Below are 18,252 nucleotides of genomic sequence, written 5' to 3'. Positions count from 1 at the left end.
CACTGATGGAGGCCGTCGCTGACGCAGACGATAACGATGGCGTCAACAACAGCAACAACAGTCGCCGTTGTGTTGCAGCCGGAGTGCAATCGAAATCTGTTGTCGTTCCGCTTGTTACAGGCAATTTCGCCAGACTGCGAATAAACAGTCAAAACACCAGGAAAAAGTGTACCAGAGCAGCGAGCCTGAGGTGGTATGGTGACGTATGCGGGCCATATACGAAACGATACGGGTAAATGGAAGAAAAAAAAAAAAGAAAAGCTCGGACAAACTGTGCATGTGGGCGAAAAATGGCAATATTTACTATTTTGTTGAAATAAAAGTCAACGGATAGACCAGTGGAAAGTTGAGTTAATTTTTTTTGTATCAGACACAGCGTTCGGTAGGTTTTTGGCTTTTTTTTTTAAGTGTTTTTATTATCTATTTTTTGTTTTTATAATTTGAACTGTAAAAGTTTGTACCGAATGCATCATTCCTAGAGTCTACATAAACACTGTAATCGAATGAAAAGAACAAAACTTTCATTATGAGTAAATTAAAGACATATTTTCACAATACCATGGAACACTTTCTATGGCTTTTTTCGAGTCACACAGATCCATAGACCACGATACGAAATGTTATAATAATTAGCTGAACTGAAATTACTTAGAGCAGTTCTTTATAATTAACGGACAGAGACGCGTTCCCGCGCGTCATTTTATCGAAACAGTGCATACGTGCACATAGAGATATAAAGCAGAACAGAAAAGTCTGAAGGGCAAAAGAAAATCTGTTCGTTAGCCACTGGCTTATTCCGCAGCACAGACAGTCAATGCCCACGGGCATTGTCAATCATTTGCTAGCGTAAAAGTAGCTTTTCTAGCCATCTGTACTAAGTGCAAAAAGTGTTTACTACTACTACTACTACTACACTGGAAAACCTAATGAATTTCGTCACAATGAGTGTCACAAATGCAATCACAGAAAAGTCAGATCGACACAACGTCAGCACCGGTCTTCGCGTATCTGCACATTCACAATCAAATAGTAAAAAACACTGAGCTCTATTATTATACGTTCGCCTCGATTTTGTCGGTACATAGTAATTCGTCCGTGCAGCGTACAGGGTGATGCTGGTGTCGACAGACTTTTCAATGTATGTCGCCGTCTGTTGTTACGGCAAATCTGTAAATGCTTATGTACGTTTTGAAGTATTCATAGAGCATTTAACCGTCTTTTCCGGATATATTCTATAGGGGCTGGAAACTACCGTAAGACTGCCCTAACACTGGTAAAACGCGAAGCGTCTTACTTCACTCTGGCTTTTCCAGCAAAGCTCATAGCACCAGTCGGCTGATGACTTTTGCAGCGTTTTCTATTTCATTCCAACCTTTTCCACATTCCTGGCTACTGATTCTAAATATTATCGAAGTAGAACTATGATCACTGAAACGGTCTTGGGTTGATTTGACTCCTAGATCCAGTAATAGATGAACAGAGTTTTTCTTTTTCTATTTCCTTTACTCTATGTCAGGTAGCCAATTTTAGCATCCAAGAAGAACTTGTTCAATACAGCGCCTTCCGGAATACATGCACCAGACACCCGCAGATCGCAATTAACGCTCGAAAGTCGTCATCAGCTTTGGCCTCTGAAATTGAGAATGACTTACGATTGGTTGGTCGGATAGCTGACGATGTTATTGGCAAAAGGCAATATTCGATTTTTACCATTGTATAATGGTAGTAAAGGTAATGAAAGAGGCCATTTTGCCGCTGATGCAGAAGCTTTTGAGCTGATTAGTCATGCAATTTCCGTCTATAACAATAGCAGTAAAAAGTCTGTCTGTCTGTCATCGGAGACATTAGTTCAAATTTGAAACAAATCTAAAATTGAGGGCTGGACAATTCTGCAAAGAGCTTTCCATAATGATTGAATGTCACTGAAAGCGGTAGAGCTTTTTTTCCGCTCTATTCATGTACGTATACGATAGCGATTAATCGACCAAGCGACCGTTCATTTTAAGCTTGTTCCTGGTGTGGAACTCACAAGGGACAAAATTCTAAAGCTGGCCAAACTGAATCCGTCCATTAGGATTGTCCGTTCTTAATACATATCAGAACGCTTAAAGTAGAATAGGCATCTATTTGATTTTCGTCTTGTTATCACATGCTACACATTTGCATATATATATATACTTGTCAATTAATTTATAATATTTTGAAAATCAACGATAATACAACGCCGACAGTGCTGGTGTTCTTTGTAAAAGGCCTTTTTGTCACGCCTTGGTAACATTTGTCAAATTTGCCTCAATATATACAAGAACGTAAGTTCGTTTTCGAGTATCTTCATTGAATCTACGTATTTCAAATCTGCGTAAATCAAAAAATCTTGCTTCCTATCAGCCGCCGTATAATACGATTCACACGACTTCATCATAATCGCTAATCCAGTCTTTACAGATGGTCACAATAGCTCTCACTGAGAGATTGATCGGTGCCGTTTACGCTAATACATATAAATCAGTAACCAAAAAGCACATTTAGCTGGCGTAAATAAGCCCGTATTATATACTCGTAATACAGGAGAGACCCGGTGTAACATTGTCATTACTACATTTTTTTTTTGCAACGGCACGCACCGTTGCGTGTACGCTGCGCTCACGTTGAAACGGTGTCGGTTCACAGAAGCTGCTACGTCCGAGCGCAAATGCAACCGGTTTCATTTTTTTGGATCATATACGTTATAATTTCAAGTAACAATTTTACAATCTGTTGCTAAAGAAGGTAAAGTGCCCATCACAGTGCCTTATCTTGGTTAGAGTGGACTCATTCGTTATCAGCTGTTACCTCATAAAAAGCTGTTTTGTTTGTTTCAGGTAGAGGCGTATATCTAGGAGAAATGATTAAGGCCTGCTGATGATAGGAGTATGTGTACCTATCTAGTAGCCACACAGTGAACTGGATCAATGATTATCCTTCTTGTAAGGTCTGTCACATGCCCGTAAAGTTACCAATAGAAACGTCAGATATCATGTGAAACTCACACAATACTATCTTTCGATCGCTTTCCTCTAACGGATCAATTGCCTTTATCCAAGGCCGTTAATACACTGACTGGCAAATAAAGGAAGAAGCATTACTTGTCAAGTGTATTTACTCCTATTTCATTACAGCCATCAACAAAATTAGAGCAAAACTCTATATTTTTGCACATGTGCGATAGCTGAAAGTAAGTATATACAATTGCTTGAAATCAATCCTGTCCAGATTCAACCATGAGTCATTGTTTTCTATATCGAACGCCGCTCTCAGCACAAGCTTAAATAAAGAGATCATGATGAGCATGCGTAATTAAGTCCAATATCAGACTCGCAGAAGTGGAACACAGATAGTAATGTAAATCTGTACGCGGCCCAACGCCGGACGCAGCAGACGACTAGCTGAATTGGCACGGATGTCACGTCGTCTGCAGCACAGCCGCGTCGTCTGCTTAGCCCCATTTGCAGCTACAACCGATTTCATTGCAGTGGCCGACGACACTGCATTTGGTTGCTGTCATTTGTGCTATGGTAGCGCCTTGTTGCCTTCGAAAGTCGACTTTCTTTGCCGGACCATATCTTGTTATAAATAGTCGGTGGCGATAGCAGCCAAAGCGATGTTCGTTCGCCGCAGTGACACCAAGCAGGAAAATGGCTACAGACATTGTTGCCACGCTTATCAACCGGCATTCATGTCCTGAGCGGCTCGAGCGTTCTCAATTGCTGACAAAGTCGTTGAAGTTAAAGTTTAGCTCGTTGAGATTTATGGAGCTGATAGATCACCCGCTTCTTTACGGATATAGTTCATTTCCTTCATTTTTTCTTCTGTGCTCGGTTTGCATAAAAATAGTTGTACGGGGAAAACGTAGTTATTTCGAGCCACTGGCGAGCAGCTTCACGGCGGCGCAGTGCTGTTTTCTTTAAACTGTTTGTTTTAAAAGATTGACTTATTTTATCTACGATTTAGAGTCATTAGTGCAAATGGTGAATCAAGGTTCAGGCTGAAAGGCCACTTGTGGTTTGCCAGAAAAAACTATGTAGGTTTTATGCGCGAATTTTCTACGCACGGACAAATCTATGAGAAAAACAATAGTGGTGATTATTACACCGAAAGTAAAAAGGTGTAGGAAAGGCAAACTGGTTAGGAATTGCGGTTGACTTCGTCTTAAATGCCCTGTGGAAACGAACGGGTCAAATCTGATTTATATTCAATGTAACGGCATTCGACGCCAGGCAGACAAAAAGACTGTACGGCTCGGAATAAACGAGAATACGTGCGCTCGACCCATATGTACACAATATACAGTATTTATAATACAGTGTATAGATTGGGTAATCATTCGTCGGCGTCGGCTGTAGTCATTTTTGTGGTCGACCTGCGTCGAATATCAGTTTTTTTATTGCCTAAAACAAGAAGGAACTACTTTATACCATTATTATGTGGACCGTAAATACGCCAGCCTGATTAGACGCGGAATGATGTCCAAGTGTAACGTCTGGCTAGTGTGAATAACCGCCTTAATAAGCCCACCCTGTAGTAACTGGTTCCAATAAATCGGTGCTAATTCGCACTCAATACGTTTATTTGCAGGACCGTCATTGTGTTGCCTTTTGATGCACGTATTCCAGCCTTAATTTGCTGTTGGTTAATGCCAGTACCAACTGCACTAATGGCTTACTGTCAGATTTTAGCCTTGCTAGCGATGTCCTGTTTATTTTAGCCAGGGCGGGCTTTACTATGACTGTCGACTTTATTCAAGACCTCGTTGCCCTTGACTACTAATAGTCTCATTTCTATACGACACTTCTGTTTTGTCTTCAACGTAGCAAAAACTGGCGGAAACTTTCCGGGCGGAAGGGGGGTGACTAGGTAAGCCGATATAGAATTTCGTGTCGCTCACCGGTCTAGGTAGCCGAGATACATGAATCGTGGTAAGTCATTAAAGAAACCTAATTAAGGCTGACGTTTCTTTTATTTTTTTATTAGGTGATGAAAATCAAAAAATGATTTTTTTCATTATTGTAAGGGATTACCCTTTCCTGACTCCGATATCGCTTAGGTGCGATGAAAATTGATTATCGCTAACACCCCACCCGCTACAATGTTTACCCACTTTACAATGTCATTACACGAAAAAACTTGTTCAGGGCATCTACATCCCTGAGGTATACTAAACTCTCTTAGAGAACCCACTGCCCTTACGCATATATGTCAGAAAATGGGAAGGTAGGCTTCTAGAAGAGGAAAAATGTTACTAATATCAATCTTGAGGGACACGTGTGCAGGATGCATGACGACAAAGCCGAGCACATGCAGCTCACTGTCCTGGTGACAATGTCCGAAGAGTCCTGTAAGCTGGCAGCTGGGAAATACTTGCGGGATCCGAAAAATGCCTAGTGGAAATAAGTTTACATAGGATCGCGCTGTGGTATAGCAGGCAGCTAAAAAGAACCTTTTTGTTAAAAACAAGATAAAAAAAAATCTCGTGTCAAACATTGAATTAGAAACGTTTTACTGGTTGATCAGAGTTGCTTGGAATAGTCAAAGGCAACCGATAATTAGTTGTTATTCGGGCTCTTTGCGTGATAAAGATATACTGAAATAGTCGAGTCCCTATGGCCGCCACAGTCTTTCAGTACATGTAAAAATATAGTCTTCCCCCTCTATAGCATTTTTCTTCGTTAAAAACAACCTATATCATACAGGACCTATAGCAAATTCAGGTGTCAGATAGGCTTTGGTGTAGTAATTTGTATACAAGAACATAAAGCTCATATAACATGTTTCGACTTGTATTGCGCGAATGGTCCAAAGTAAAACAATTATTATTGAAAATCACGCTGCCAGTTGACAACTAGCTTTCTTATGAATTTCAAGGTAGGCTGAACGTGAACGGGGCGACCGGTATCGATATACCATCAATTAAGTAAAAGTTCCGTGAACACGCTTACATGAACTTGAAAGGGGCATTTTCGCCATATTCCCGATGCTGTATTCACATGTTGCATTTGTTCTACGCGTATAAAATCGGGGAGATCGCAACTCTTTGTTTACGGCACCGATTGAACAGAGAAACCTAGTTGTGATAAGTAATACTAATATAATGTATATTTGCTTTTTTTTTTTTGTATAATATTTGTATAATATGCTGTAGTATATGCGCCTGATTTTGATCCATTTTCGTCGGTACCTTATGGCGCCTTATCTCATCCTAATTTTCTGTCCAATCATTATCCAGTTGATGTTCTGTTTCGCCATACACTTTTCCTTTATTTGCTGCCTTCAAAGGCCAAATCCCCGCTTAATGCTCACTCAGGCTTGCTCACTGACTTACTCAGGATTAGCTTTTTTCGTTGCTTTCGCTGGAGCCAGCAATAATCATGCGCTAAGCTAGCTAATCGATCTTCTTGAGTGTTTTCTTCACCTGCTCCGGGATGCCTCCTTTCCACAGTATAAACTTCGAAAAACATGACATATAAATAAAGAAATATTAGTACGAAATACGCACTGGCGGTTATCACTACTCTTGCGAAAAACTGTAACTCTAGCATAAAAGGCAGCCCACACATTACTCAGTACTGCATAAGATTTGTTTAGATATTAGAAACTGAACCCGTTTTTAGTGATCTATGCCATATAAATACGTTGACTCGTTTCGACCGAACCATCTTGTCAATGTCAGTGTCTGAGGACATCTCTATGGTGTTGTACGCAGTAAAAAATCTGCGATTTTCTCCCACGACGAGCTGCTACCCGCCAGTTAAAAAGAGTGACATTATCGACACACGGTTATGTGCAGCGGGTGCGATTAGTCGCGGATGTGGAAAAAGGTCAAAAAAAAGGGGGTTTGTGTAGCATTTACGCCGTGAAATTATTTCCATGGTGGGTACACTATCTACAGCTATGATGGAAACTCATGCTTTCACGATTAATGCTGCTCCACTCTTACCAGGCGAATGTAACTGCTTCTTCCCCAGGGACTGTTGAGATTCTGTCCCTTCGCCATCGTGCAACAGAAAATCTGTTTCCCTACTAAACATACATAGGCTGGCCTAGGTTCAAAGTTTTCCACACATTTCGTTTGGTGCCACCAGCCGTCTGAGGCAGGGATGCCATTAATTAAAGGAAGTAGACCTAAAACCTGAAACATCTCTGCCTCATCTTTCTCACTGAGCAACTACAATTAGCGTACAATGGATGGCGCATGACTATTGCGTCTATAGTGTTATGCCTCCATCAACTCCTACTGTGACCTACTAATACCATCATTAACCATAGAAGGCTCTAGGTTACATGCCCAATTCCACTACCATGGTTAGATGTCGCTGTCAAAACGGCTGGCGGCCCCCTCCATCCCTGAAACAAAAACTGTGTTTCAATCCACACCTGGTTTCAAATTTACTAAATATTTCTAGTTCTACATTCGGTAGTTCCATTGAGCACTGCTTCGAATGACTGAGCCATCATCTTCGCACAAAGGAGGCGCGTCGACACCCGGACCTTCTCTAACCTAGGCATCTTCGTGTTTCTAAATCTGATAGACAAGCGTGTTGGCACCGAGCCATCACGGGGTCGTCGTTGAACATAGACCGCTCTGAAGTGTCCTCGAACCTAGTAAGCAAACCGACTTACAAATCTGTTATTTATTAATATCAATAACCCATTTGATTATTCATGTTAGTTTTTCGAATGCTTGGGCCAGCACCACTAGCTAATATATAACGGGCAGAACGAAAGGTGGTTGATGATCTTATTTGTTGTTTTGTCTCTGCTAACAGCTGCTCTGCGGACGCTCCGCTTTGTTCCTAACGAGTGACTTGGTGCTATTTAGAAACCATCACTGATATTGGAATACGTGGATTGACACTGCCGGTAGCGAATGCTACGGTTTAAAGCGAACGGTGTCTATATTCTATATAATGTTTCCGCGAGGGTCTATCACCGATTTCTGTTGCATTTCGGGTTTCGTTGCTCGTTTTGCAGAGTATGAACTTATCAAAGAAAAAGACGAAACAAGCCAACAAAGAGGAGAGATAAACACAGCGGTCGCCAACGATAATACGTTGCTAAAGCGTGTGGGGGCTTTCGACAACGAGAAATTCAACATGGCCGGCCACATGATCAGAAAGAGATTACATAACGGGAAAAAAGAGCGAAAACAACAACAGCAGCATTGGCAACTCTGTGTGGAGCGCTGCAAGGTGATTCAGGCACGAAATGACTTCTCTTACGGAGAATTAAAGTAGAGAAAAAGATGTAAAAGGTAAACAACTGCGAGTAGCGACAAAAGTCACAGAAACCGACGCAGCAAACGCCCAGCTTCGACCAAAGCTAGCAAAACGCCGTGGAATCGAAACATCAACTGCGGAAAATACAAGGAGGAGACGGTCAGAGAGATAGAACCCATAATTATACTTCAGACGCCACTAAAGGTACTGGTGTTACCGAAACGGCGTGACCAAGTTTTTAAAAGCGCGAATCATGTGGAGAGGGAAATGGAGCGCGGAAAATTATTGCTAGCGTATCGAAAGGCCACCCGGTTCGACGCTGAAGTTGGCTTCAAGCTGGCGTGATTGTTGTGGTCGATGCGTTGTATTTGCTTTCGCCGTTCGGCGCAAACGAAAAACGTCCAACGAATTAGACTACACTTACGCTGTTGACTCACGCCAAGTTTTTTCTGGGGTTCAAGGGATTGTCGTTTAATATGTATCCATCGTACATACATATTGTATCACAGCTGCGGGGGATTTGGTTCAGTTTTGTATTTTTATTTGAGCCTTGTTATTATAAGAAGAGCAACAACAACAGCCATTATTATTGTTATTATTTTTTATTGCTATTGCTGTCACTATCAAACAGTGTGGTCCTACTTTTGTTAGTGTGCAATGGCCACTGAAGGGGTACGCTGCGGCGTGACAATACAGTACTGTTTCTCAGGCCCAAAACATTGTGAAAAGTTACTATTCTCATTTACCCTTCAATTTACCCCTACTCGATTTACCCTTCGAAGGAGGAAAAAATATCATACCGTTTATAAAAGGAACAAGACAATAGAAATCAGAAAAATATGGTACTTAACATTCAGTTAAGAACTGAAATCTTTTTTTATCGTATTAACATTGTGGAGAATGGGAAGATAAACAACACGCCGTATGGTTTTCGTCAAAGCTGTTTCTTCGCCTAGCACTTTATCTGTACGCAGAATCATCGAAGAGTTGACAATATTCTGTATCACAATTACAATATAAATGAGACACAAATGTCTCTGCGGTTACGGGAAGCATCCCAGGATTATATATTAGCTGAGTGTGAACGGACCAGGATAATTATAATAATTTATTGGTTCTATCTGAGCTATTTTAAGGCTTCAAACGCATGCCCATCCATCATGCATCGCAGTAAAGGTTGTCAGCTCCAAACTCGGACTCTTGCAAGCATTAAATATAACAAATGTTTGATAAATATGTATTCATCCCTAGTAACTAACACATTTTCTCCTCATGACGAATCATTCGGGCATTGCCTAATCTATACCCGCAGCATACTCCAAACAGATGTAGAGCCGGAGCCAAGCAATGCTTGAACTCTTGGTCACCTGCGAAGGTAAGAAGCACACATTAAAGCTGATTTGATGCCTAGTTTCCACGGCAACGGAGTGTTGAGCGTTCTCTTTCGCTAGGTTTATGCGGCCAGCCTCACCCGTTTGCTTCGCAGTCCTAACAGTGGCTACGTAATAGTCACACAGAGAAGAGCCAGCAACGAGGGGTGAAGCTCTGCATGCGCCTATAAGGTGGACTTTAATGGTGCTGCCATATTAAAAACAACCCAACTCCCAGCCAAGGATTCGAAATTGTTCGGGTGATAGGGTTCCTTCAAGTGCCACAAACCATATCAGTAACACGAGTGTCGTTTATCGATTGTGGCGGTAGACGTTTGCAAATGACACGGATTCACTCGGATTTTAACGACAAGCTAATATTAACTCACCAGAACATAGACAAGTGGATGGGTTGGTAACTGGCAGCTGATGCGGCTGTTACCAAAACACATAAAAACGTGTTTGCTAACCTACACATCGTACCAAACAGACGAAACGCGTTTTACCAGCGTAAAAGGCCATCTGAACATTCGTTTAATCGACTTCATAGAATCGTACGACGGACTACATAACAGCTTATTATTAATACAGGTAGAAGATCAGCCACGGAATGAGCGACCCGGAACTACTTCAAAAAGTACGTAATAAATACCATACATACATAATTTTTCTCCATTCATGTAGCGGGATATATTTTAAACGTTTAGATAATGCTGGATATATGGAGATCATCGCGCGACAAACGCTCCTTACGCTCACTTCGCTACTACTCTATCCTGTTAGTCAGCTACATGTGATGTGTATAATTTCCCCCATAGTGTTTTGCATTCGATGCCAATATATGGTTGAGGCATTGATATAGGTTTTGCCCCTACAAATCATATCATAGCGCACAGCAAAAAATGTAAAGTTGTTACGAAAGATAAAAAAAAACTATTTGATATAACTCACGCTTGTTACACATGTTCCTACACACAAATTCATCTATTTGTATAACGACGACTGTTTAATATAGGGCTGTATTATAGATTGATGGATTGGTAAGCATCATTTTGTTGGTTAGTTACAGAACTGCGACGCGGGCAGGGAGGGGTGAAATGTGTAGAAGAATCGATTACACATGTCTTTACCAATGGATGAGTTAGCTACTCACCGTACCTGTATATCTATTGCTGACTTAAGTTTGGCTCATTTTGCCAAAGGGTTGTCAAGTCGGCTGTAATAGATTGCTATTCACAGTGGTAGGAGCTGACCTTTTTCCCATATATACATTTCATTACACTCTCGAAATGCCCCAAAAAGTGAGACGAGGGACTAAACTCTACAAAAACCTTCAACTTAGTTAACCAGAATATGTGTACATGAAATCAAATTATTGCTTATTTATCATGGTATTAGTAGAAGATTCGACTGGATCTTCTCAAGAAACTGGAGCAAGATCCGACAGCTATGGCCGAAATGTTGGGTATGTATATAGATCCCGGGCCGGAAACGTGTAAAATTAAAAGTAGCAATCCTCCGCATACCGGTAGCGAACATTCTCGATGCGTTTAGCGTTAGGCGCGTATTACGCTACGTTAGTCAGTCATTACTCGGTCAAAGGTTACTAAAAAAGTTACTAAAAATAGAACATTATTTCTCTCGATAATAACATCGAAACGAAATGAGTATATGCTAGTACAAAGTATATGCTATTTTTTGGTCATTTTGTGCATATAGCATTTTTACTATGTTAAAGACTGAGCTTAAAGAATAACTTAGAAATTGACAAGAACTTCTATATCTTGTCCAGAGGAAAATTTCATTCAAAGAATACGCGTTACGATGCGGCCGTAAATAATTAGAAAATAGGACGAAGGATTTGTTTCTTCTCGTAAAAAAGATACATAGTTACAATATAATAGGCTTTAACATATTCAGCAACATGTTTGTATAAAAATACCCGACAAAAAAATTATATATAGTCTCTAGCCCCCATAAAAACTTGTGAGTTTTAAAATTTTAGAAAAATTTAAGAGCCAATTCTGCTCGCATGTATTGTAAACATACCCCTTACTAAATTTGCGGAATCGCCCGTCCGTACATAATTTGTGATGGAAGCCCTGGGCCACAGAACGGGTGACTACGTGATGGTTGATCCACTCCAGTTTTTGCGAGTTTTCCTCTCTGATCACTCCGATGCTGTAAAATTCATCGTTCATTTCGGCGAACCTCTGCTTTTCCCTGTTAGGATACTCGGAGAAGGCCTCCGGCTGTCGGGAGTTGAAAATGAAACCTCACATCTTCAATGAGCAACGGGTTGTCAGCAAGGAGGTAAAATAGTCGGTTGCTTGCCATATGATGAAGGCCCAAAACACGCTATAAAAGATAGGCCTTTAAGGTCCTTTAAGGACTATAAGGTCTTCGTAAATTATATTCGCCATGTTAGGTGCTGCTGGCGTCCTTTTGAGGTTGAATAGGCAAGGCGCTGTCATGAAGGAAAGGCAACTTGGGGTCCTGATTGCACAAGACGCGGTAGATGCTATCTTGCATCTTTCTGAGATGTGTGAAATGAAGTTATAACTATTAGAGCAAATGAATAGCCCGAAATATTGGAATTTGTTAAGTGAGAAACAGTGTATCGCCAACGGTAAGCCTGCTTCCCCTCCAAAATTTTACGACGCCCGTTTTATCCAGGTTGATCGTGGATCCCAGTTAGTTATTGCCATGTGAAACCTGACCAGAGCCTACTGCACTTGGAACCTGTCAAGGCCGAAGATTAGCAGGTCATTCGCGAAGAGGATAACTTACACTGCGCTGTTTCGGCCTTTTATTTTGCCAGGAAGATCCTTAAGTAATACTGTGAACAGAAAGAAAGTTCAGAAAAAAACCTTGGTAAAATCAATCTTTGGAAAAAGGGGCAGTTCTACCGTTCCGTCATCAATGCCTATACTGTTTTTTTGTACGGTCACAGGCGGCGAGGCGAGTAAATTCCATGCCACACTCACGTACGCCAAGGCACGCAGAAAGGTCGGGGTGCAGAGTTAAATGCGACCTTAAAACCAACAAACATCTCAGGAAACTGTATACCGTTCCTATCGAGCGTTCTGTCTGAAATCTACGCTGTTTATTCGTTATAGCTTTCCAACTACTTCAAAGTGCGCTCCGTCGTGATCCGTATCGCCGAAGATGGAAAGTCTCTTGGTCTGCACTCCGGCGAACAACTCGTGGCATACGCTCTTCTTGTCGATCGTACGCCGTGACGACAATAAAGTTGGTTCATTTTTTTCTTAGAAATCACCGATAGGAAAGCACCTGCGCTCACTGAGCCTGCAAGATGCTGGCACGTGGACACTTATTGAAAAATACAGTTCACCAAGAATCAATCTCCTTGAACGTCCATCGCGGTCTCTGTCAGAATCTGCTGTTTTGTTGTTCTACGAGGTCTCGAAGATCTGCAGGACCTCTACCATGACTAACTTTCACCCGAGTAGCTAGCGCCCTGCCGTGTATTTCTCATTGTTGACCACAGAAAACAATGGCATTACTAAAGAGATTGTACCGCTCGTGGACCAGTACGTACAAGTTAAGTTACTGATCAGTGCAGTTGAGCTTATTGAACATACGGTCGATTCATAACAAGTCAGCCATCTGTATGGCTGCTACTTTACCTATGTTATTTGCTGACTCTCCAACATCTTCAAATACTTTTTTTTGTTGTGCAACGAACGCTATTTAGCAGATTGTTTTGAGCGCCGCGGCCATATAGTAAGCTCCGCGCTGTATTTCTGCTGGGGGTAACGGGTTAGGTGGATGACGAAATAACCTCGAAAGAATGTTATGTTTATCTATGGTATATGGTGCCGGGACGACTTCGTGCGCTCCCTCCGGAGGTTTCCTCACATGTAGGCAACGTGGAAGAAGCTAGTTTCTGGAGACGTAGGATTATTTCACTGGCACCACGAGATCTATAGCGATTGGGACGTGTGCTCGTATACATCTCCCTCTTTCAATGAGTTAGTTTTCTCGAGAAAGCGAAATTTACCTCGGGTAACATTCATTATGAATACATTAATAATTGATGTTTCAGCGTATGCTTCAAACATCGGTATCAATCAGCTTGGATTGATTATTCAACAACAAAGGTCTACAAGTGTCGGAGCCCTGATGCGCCATTTGAAATAAGTCGGTTGTGGCGAGCGTTAGAGTCATTAGGTATGACTAGGGGGCAAACCAGGAAGGCGCGACAGTGCTTCCAGACCGTTAATGAGTTTTCCTATTAGCATCTAGGTAGTTTCTCTCAGCGCGGCGGACAAGCCGTTACAGTCTAGATGCGTGGACCACGCAATGCGATAACATTATTTTTCACTAATCCTGGCGATGGTTATAACACACCAACGCGCCTCCACTAGGACGTTCTGAGCTATTATTCTTTCCGTATGGACAGTTCACAGCCTAGAAGCCGGAAAAATTAAATAGGTAAGTCGTCGAATTTTCCGTCAGTACGACGATATCAAGGCTTTTCCAAGCTGTCGGCTTAAGGAACGCTTCACTCTTGCAGTTCCTCGCTGGAACTCGGCCCCGTACTCAGATATCAATCCCTGGTATAGTTTTGACGGCTTTGGTGAAAGCCGTTGCGTCCTGAGAACGCTATATGAGTGGCCATTACGGCTAGGACTTGCTTCACAAAATCCTCGGTCGTTGGCATTCGGGGAAGAGGGGGTAACTATTCGAATCGGTTGACACAACAGCAGGTGCCATGTGTAGACGACGACGACGACGACTCCTCGATGTGGCGCATGCTAGATGCTGTTCACTGGTCCCCGCAAAGCTGACCAGGCTGTTCGGTCGTCTTGGCCTTGAATGTTGGTTGTGTCTTGCTGCTCCCGTTTATTCTGACCTGCTGCTCTTCTGTATCTTTATATCATTGTCCTTCCTGATTTTTAAATCTGAAAAAGGCTTGATCTTTTTGACAATGTTAAAGTTATTTTTCTTGCTGCCTCGCTCTGGCAGCTGTACTAGTCGCTCTTAACAATTGGACATTGAATGATACAGAGAGGCACGACAGAAAAGTTGGCATTATCTTTGGCCGCGTTCCTCACAAAAATATTGTTTATCGCTTTTCAGCTCTGAACACGTAACAGGTGGACCAATGATACCCGCCGGGAATGGATCAACTTCTCTGCGGGTCTTTCTACCAGTGAAATATATTTATCTTTCTCAAATTCTATACGTTCGTGGTATCCTGCACGAATACTTCTACCGGGCTACTTGCGGTATTCATGCTTTTGTCAGCCCCGGTCAGCATTATTTCAATATCTTGTATATATATATGCTTAGGGCTCAATCGCGGGGAGTCACTGGCGCCTTTTTGGTCAGAAACTGCTTCATAGCGCGGCCAATGGGCTCAATTATACTGTCGCCAATCAAAACTACTATTTTCTTCCGTAGGCGGAAAGCAGGTACGCTGGGCAAAGGTCCGAAAAAATCGTCTGTTGTTGTCTAGTGATCTGTTATTGGAGTCGATTGCATATGCTCTTCTTTCAGATCGGTCACTTTCTTTTCAAAAATATTATAGATGAGGCACGAACGCTAAACATTTTATTGATTCCAACTCAAAGTTTATACACATCAAGAAGCGGTCTGTCGACCAGTCTGCTGTCAGTACACTGCACACGCGGCACCTCCATCTCGTGTATGATTTTTTGCCGGATTTACTTCATCACCAGTTTTATAGTGGACATCTAGTTCTACTGCATCTCGAATGGCACACAAATAGACCACCATGAGAACGCCGATTACATCCGCATTGCCTAAACGAGTTCCCTTCGTGCGTCGTATCCGTATGAGAACTATCCATTCGTGGCTGCTACCAACTACTGTTGTTGTTGTTACCAAAATACTCTAATACTAGAGCCGCTCGGCGACTCCCGTTGTAGCTATAATGGTTGGCAAAAGCTCTCAATCATTTTCGCCGTTGCTTCAGCGCAAAGAAACGGTGCACGTTTGTAACTTATAAGAGAGTCATCCTAATCGACAAAACGTAGGATTGGCGCTAGCATCTATCAACAGAGTTCGGGGAAGTCGTTCGTAAGCACTCTTGCACTGTCTTTTCACATACTCGAAAAGAGAATTTAGCCATTTTCTTTGGACAGACCCGGCTTTTTGGAATACCGGGGGTGCACGAAGTGAACATAGAACTGGCACCATAGTACCTGAAGTTTGATCTACGCAGCCTACGTACTGCGCACTGAAATCGGAAAGCAGACGCGAGCAAATGACTGATATATTGGCCTGTTTAACTAAAGAAGGTTCCAAGGTAGCAAGAAAGGCCAAGTTTGCAGATTGTTCTTGTCTTCGCTGAGCATAATGTTCCCTATCAAACCGCTATTTTATACCCTAACGCAACACCGCACCCCAAGGGACATGAACCTGATTATACTGGAATAATGAACGATGTCTTTAAAACATCTTCGCATAACGCTCCTATCGATCTCGAGATATAAATTACATACAAAATCTCAAAATGTTTGTTAATAACAGTTTCTCAAATCCTAAAGAAGTTGGCTCTACCACCATTTCGACTATGAAAATAGCTCGAGAGAATTAAGCCGAATGACAAACATGAGAAGTTCTCGAAGAGGGCTAATGGTGTGCAGTTTACTACCAGCAAATATATATATTTATATATCTGACGCCTGCATCGCATACTAACTTTTTATTTATTTTATTATTTTTTTTTTTTTTAATATACCGTAGTCCTATCAGTGCGCCGCAACGAATGTGACCATATAGTGGAATACCACTTTATTTTTTGTATAACTTACCTTATATACTTTCCAACGTGTACTCGAACCGGTCATGTCACCTGTTTGTGGGCTACGAAAGATACACGCAAGCAACATCGTATGGAACAATTAGGCCTTCGGAAGTTCTGAATCAGCTGGATTTGATACTGTGAATACCGAGGACAACGTCCGGCTGTATGACTGATATTAGAGTCTATTTGCTCTTCATTAGAAGCATCCGTGTCTTCCGTGTCTTTATTCACAGCGACCACCTGTATAAGGAATTCTTATGGCTGTAATCATTTTCCAGTGATAATTTTTCAGTCAGAAAATTATATCATCCGATTTACTGATGACTAGGCAGAGTTGCACTGTATTAGTTGATTTTATAATAGAGACTTTTAATTTCTACAGAGTATAGAGCACTTTTGTAGCACTTATACATACGGATTAGTCTTTGTTGATTGTTTTTGCGCTTAATCGCATCGGGTTTGCACAAGCGTGCCGTCAGCATGGCATAGCGAAGATTTGTGCTTGTACGGGTTGCACGGAGCTGTAACGTCATACGCCGTAATTTACCTCATGTAAAATAACTGCTGTGTTATTTGAATTAATTATTTTCCCTGGTATACGTTACCGAACCTCGACATTCCGTCAGCGAATATTGAATGAGCGTAGGTATGGCATGGTGTACATGCGGCTCGTGTTGGCCAATAGTGCATACAGTCCTATGCTATTCGATATTTGTCTATACCAAGAAAGGATGCGAGCTCAAAACGCGAAATCGTTAGCGCCTTTAAGCCTGTCCTACTAAATTTAGACGATAAGCAAGAATGTGAATTTCTCCTGGTTTGGTTTCTAATTTAATAAAACAACATGTCGATTGGGGGTGGCGCGCAGTCAGGGGTAAATGGAGACTTTATGATCTCGTCGGCATAGATCGCGACTTTGGTCGGAAGTCCTGGATGATAAACTAGTCCCTGCTTAAAGCCGCAAGTGCTTTATGAATACATAGTACCTATTGTTTTGGACGTGTCTAGAGATGCCTTCCGAGATCGTATCCACGTGTTCGCATATGGTGTCCGACAAGGCATCAGTAGGAAAACACTGTCTAAGCAGTTAGAACACCTGATAGCTCGAAGGGATCAACGGTCTGCAGATCACCGAACGGAAGGTTTGCTCCCTGTCATCTTCTGTTCGCTTTATAAATACCGTACAAAGATACTCCGAGGGAAATGATAAAATTTTCCCTAATACCTCGCAAACAGTGCACACTAAAGGAAATCATAGGTCGCGTTTACGCCATATTTATGTACAGCGTAACTCATTAAAATTACCCGTAATTCAACTAGCTAGTAATCAGTTGCACTACACAATGCCAGCGCACCTTTTCTTGCTAGTCCTCAACAGCATCTGTCACAAGCTAATTAAACCCATACTGATCAACGACTCAGTCTGCTGAGGCATGTACACAAAGATCACACCGGTTTTCCGGCACCCGAATGAAATCTATTCTCGAAAATGTCAGTTAATGTAGCTATTTGGGCCGAAAAATAGCTTAATAGGCTTATTTGCCACACATGAATTGAGCACACGTTTTTTGTCTCATGTTCATTATGTACTTCGTTCACGATGTGGTCGTCGCTAGTGAAAATCCAAATGTTTAAAATGCCTATTTTCTCTTAACTCCTCCTTCATTGGTTATCGTCAACGTCCTTCTGCTGCACAGTCACTGGCAGTAAGACCAAAGGCTGCCTTTTGTGGTCAGTACTAAATAACCCTCTATGAAGGTAGACTGCATGAAGCACCTCAATGGTAATAGACTCCTTTCGTGGCTCACTACTACAGAGGCTTTGCTTACTG

General features: G+C 41.9%; 1 protein-coding gene and 2 long non-coding RNA genes across 7 annotated transcripts in view; 2 read left to right on the top strand and 1 right to left on the bottom strand.

The window, feature by feature from the left end:
• LOC147756034 (uncharacterized) overlaps window positions 1-3,124 on the top strand; it is a 46,983-nt gene extending 43,859 nt beyond the window's left edge. Inside the window, exon 3 of the long non-coding RNA XR_015327144.1 lies at window positions 2,862-3,124. This is a non-coding gene — a long non-coding RNA (uncharacterized LOC147756034). The remainder of the gene's footprint in view (window positions 1-2,861) is intronic.
• Window positions 1-18,252, bottom strand: part of LOC111250285 (uncharacterized) — a 30,555-nt gene that overhangs the window by 5,121 nt on the left and 7,182 nt on the right. For all 4 annotated transcript variants that reach the window (XR_015327125.1, XR_015327128.1, XR_015327129.1 and 1 more), the window contains 2 exons: window positions 16,837-16,942; window positions 16,429-16,661 (listed from right to left, as the gene is read on the bottom strand). This is a non-coding gene — a long non-coding RNA (uncharacterized LOC111250285). The remainder of the gene's footprint in view (window positions 1-16,428; window positions 16,662-16,836; window positions 16,943-18,252) is intronic.
• LOC111249967 (tetratricopeptide repeat protein 21B-like) overlaps window positions 9,709-18,252 on the top strand; it is a 28,655-nt gene continuing 20,111 nt past the window's right edge. The window contains exon 1 of one of the 2 annotated variants that reach the window (XM_022804480.2): window positions 9,709-10,259. In XM_022804480.2, coding sequence (XP_022660215.1) covers window positions 10,233-10,259 — 27 coding nt within the window. In that variant the 5' untranslated portion in view covers window positions 9,709-10,232. The remainder of the gene's footprint in view (window positions 10,260-18,252) is intronic. The other variant, XM_022804476.2, reaches the window with a different exon arrangement.

Source organism: Varroa destructor, unplaced genomic scaffold, assembly GCF_002443255.2.
Source record: "Varroa destructor unplaced genomic scaffold, Vdes_3.0 BEIS01000004.1, whole genome shotgun sequence".
In the NCBI taxonomy this organism is placed as follows: domain Eukaryota; kingdom Metazoa; phylum Arthropoda; class Arachnida; order Mesostigmata; family Varroidae; genus Varroa; species Varroa destructor.
This window is presented reverse-complemented; position numbering and strand designations above follow the sequence as displayed.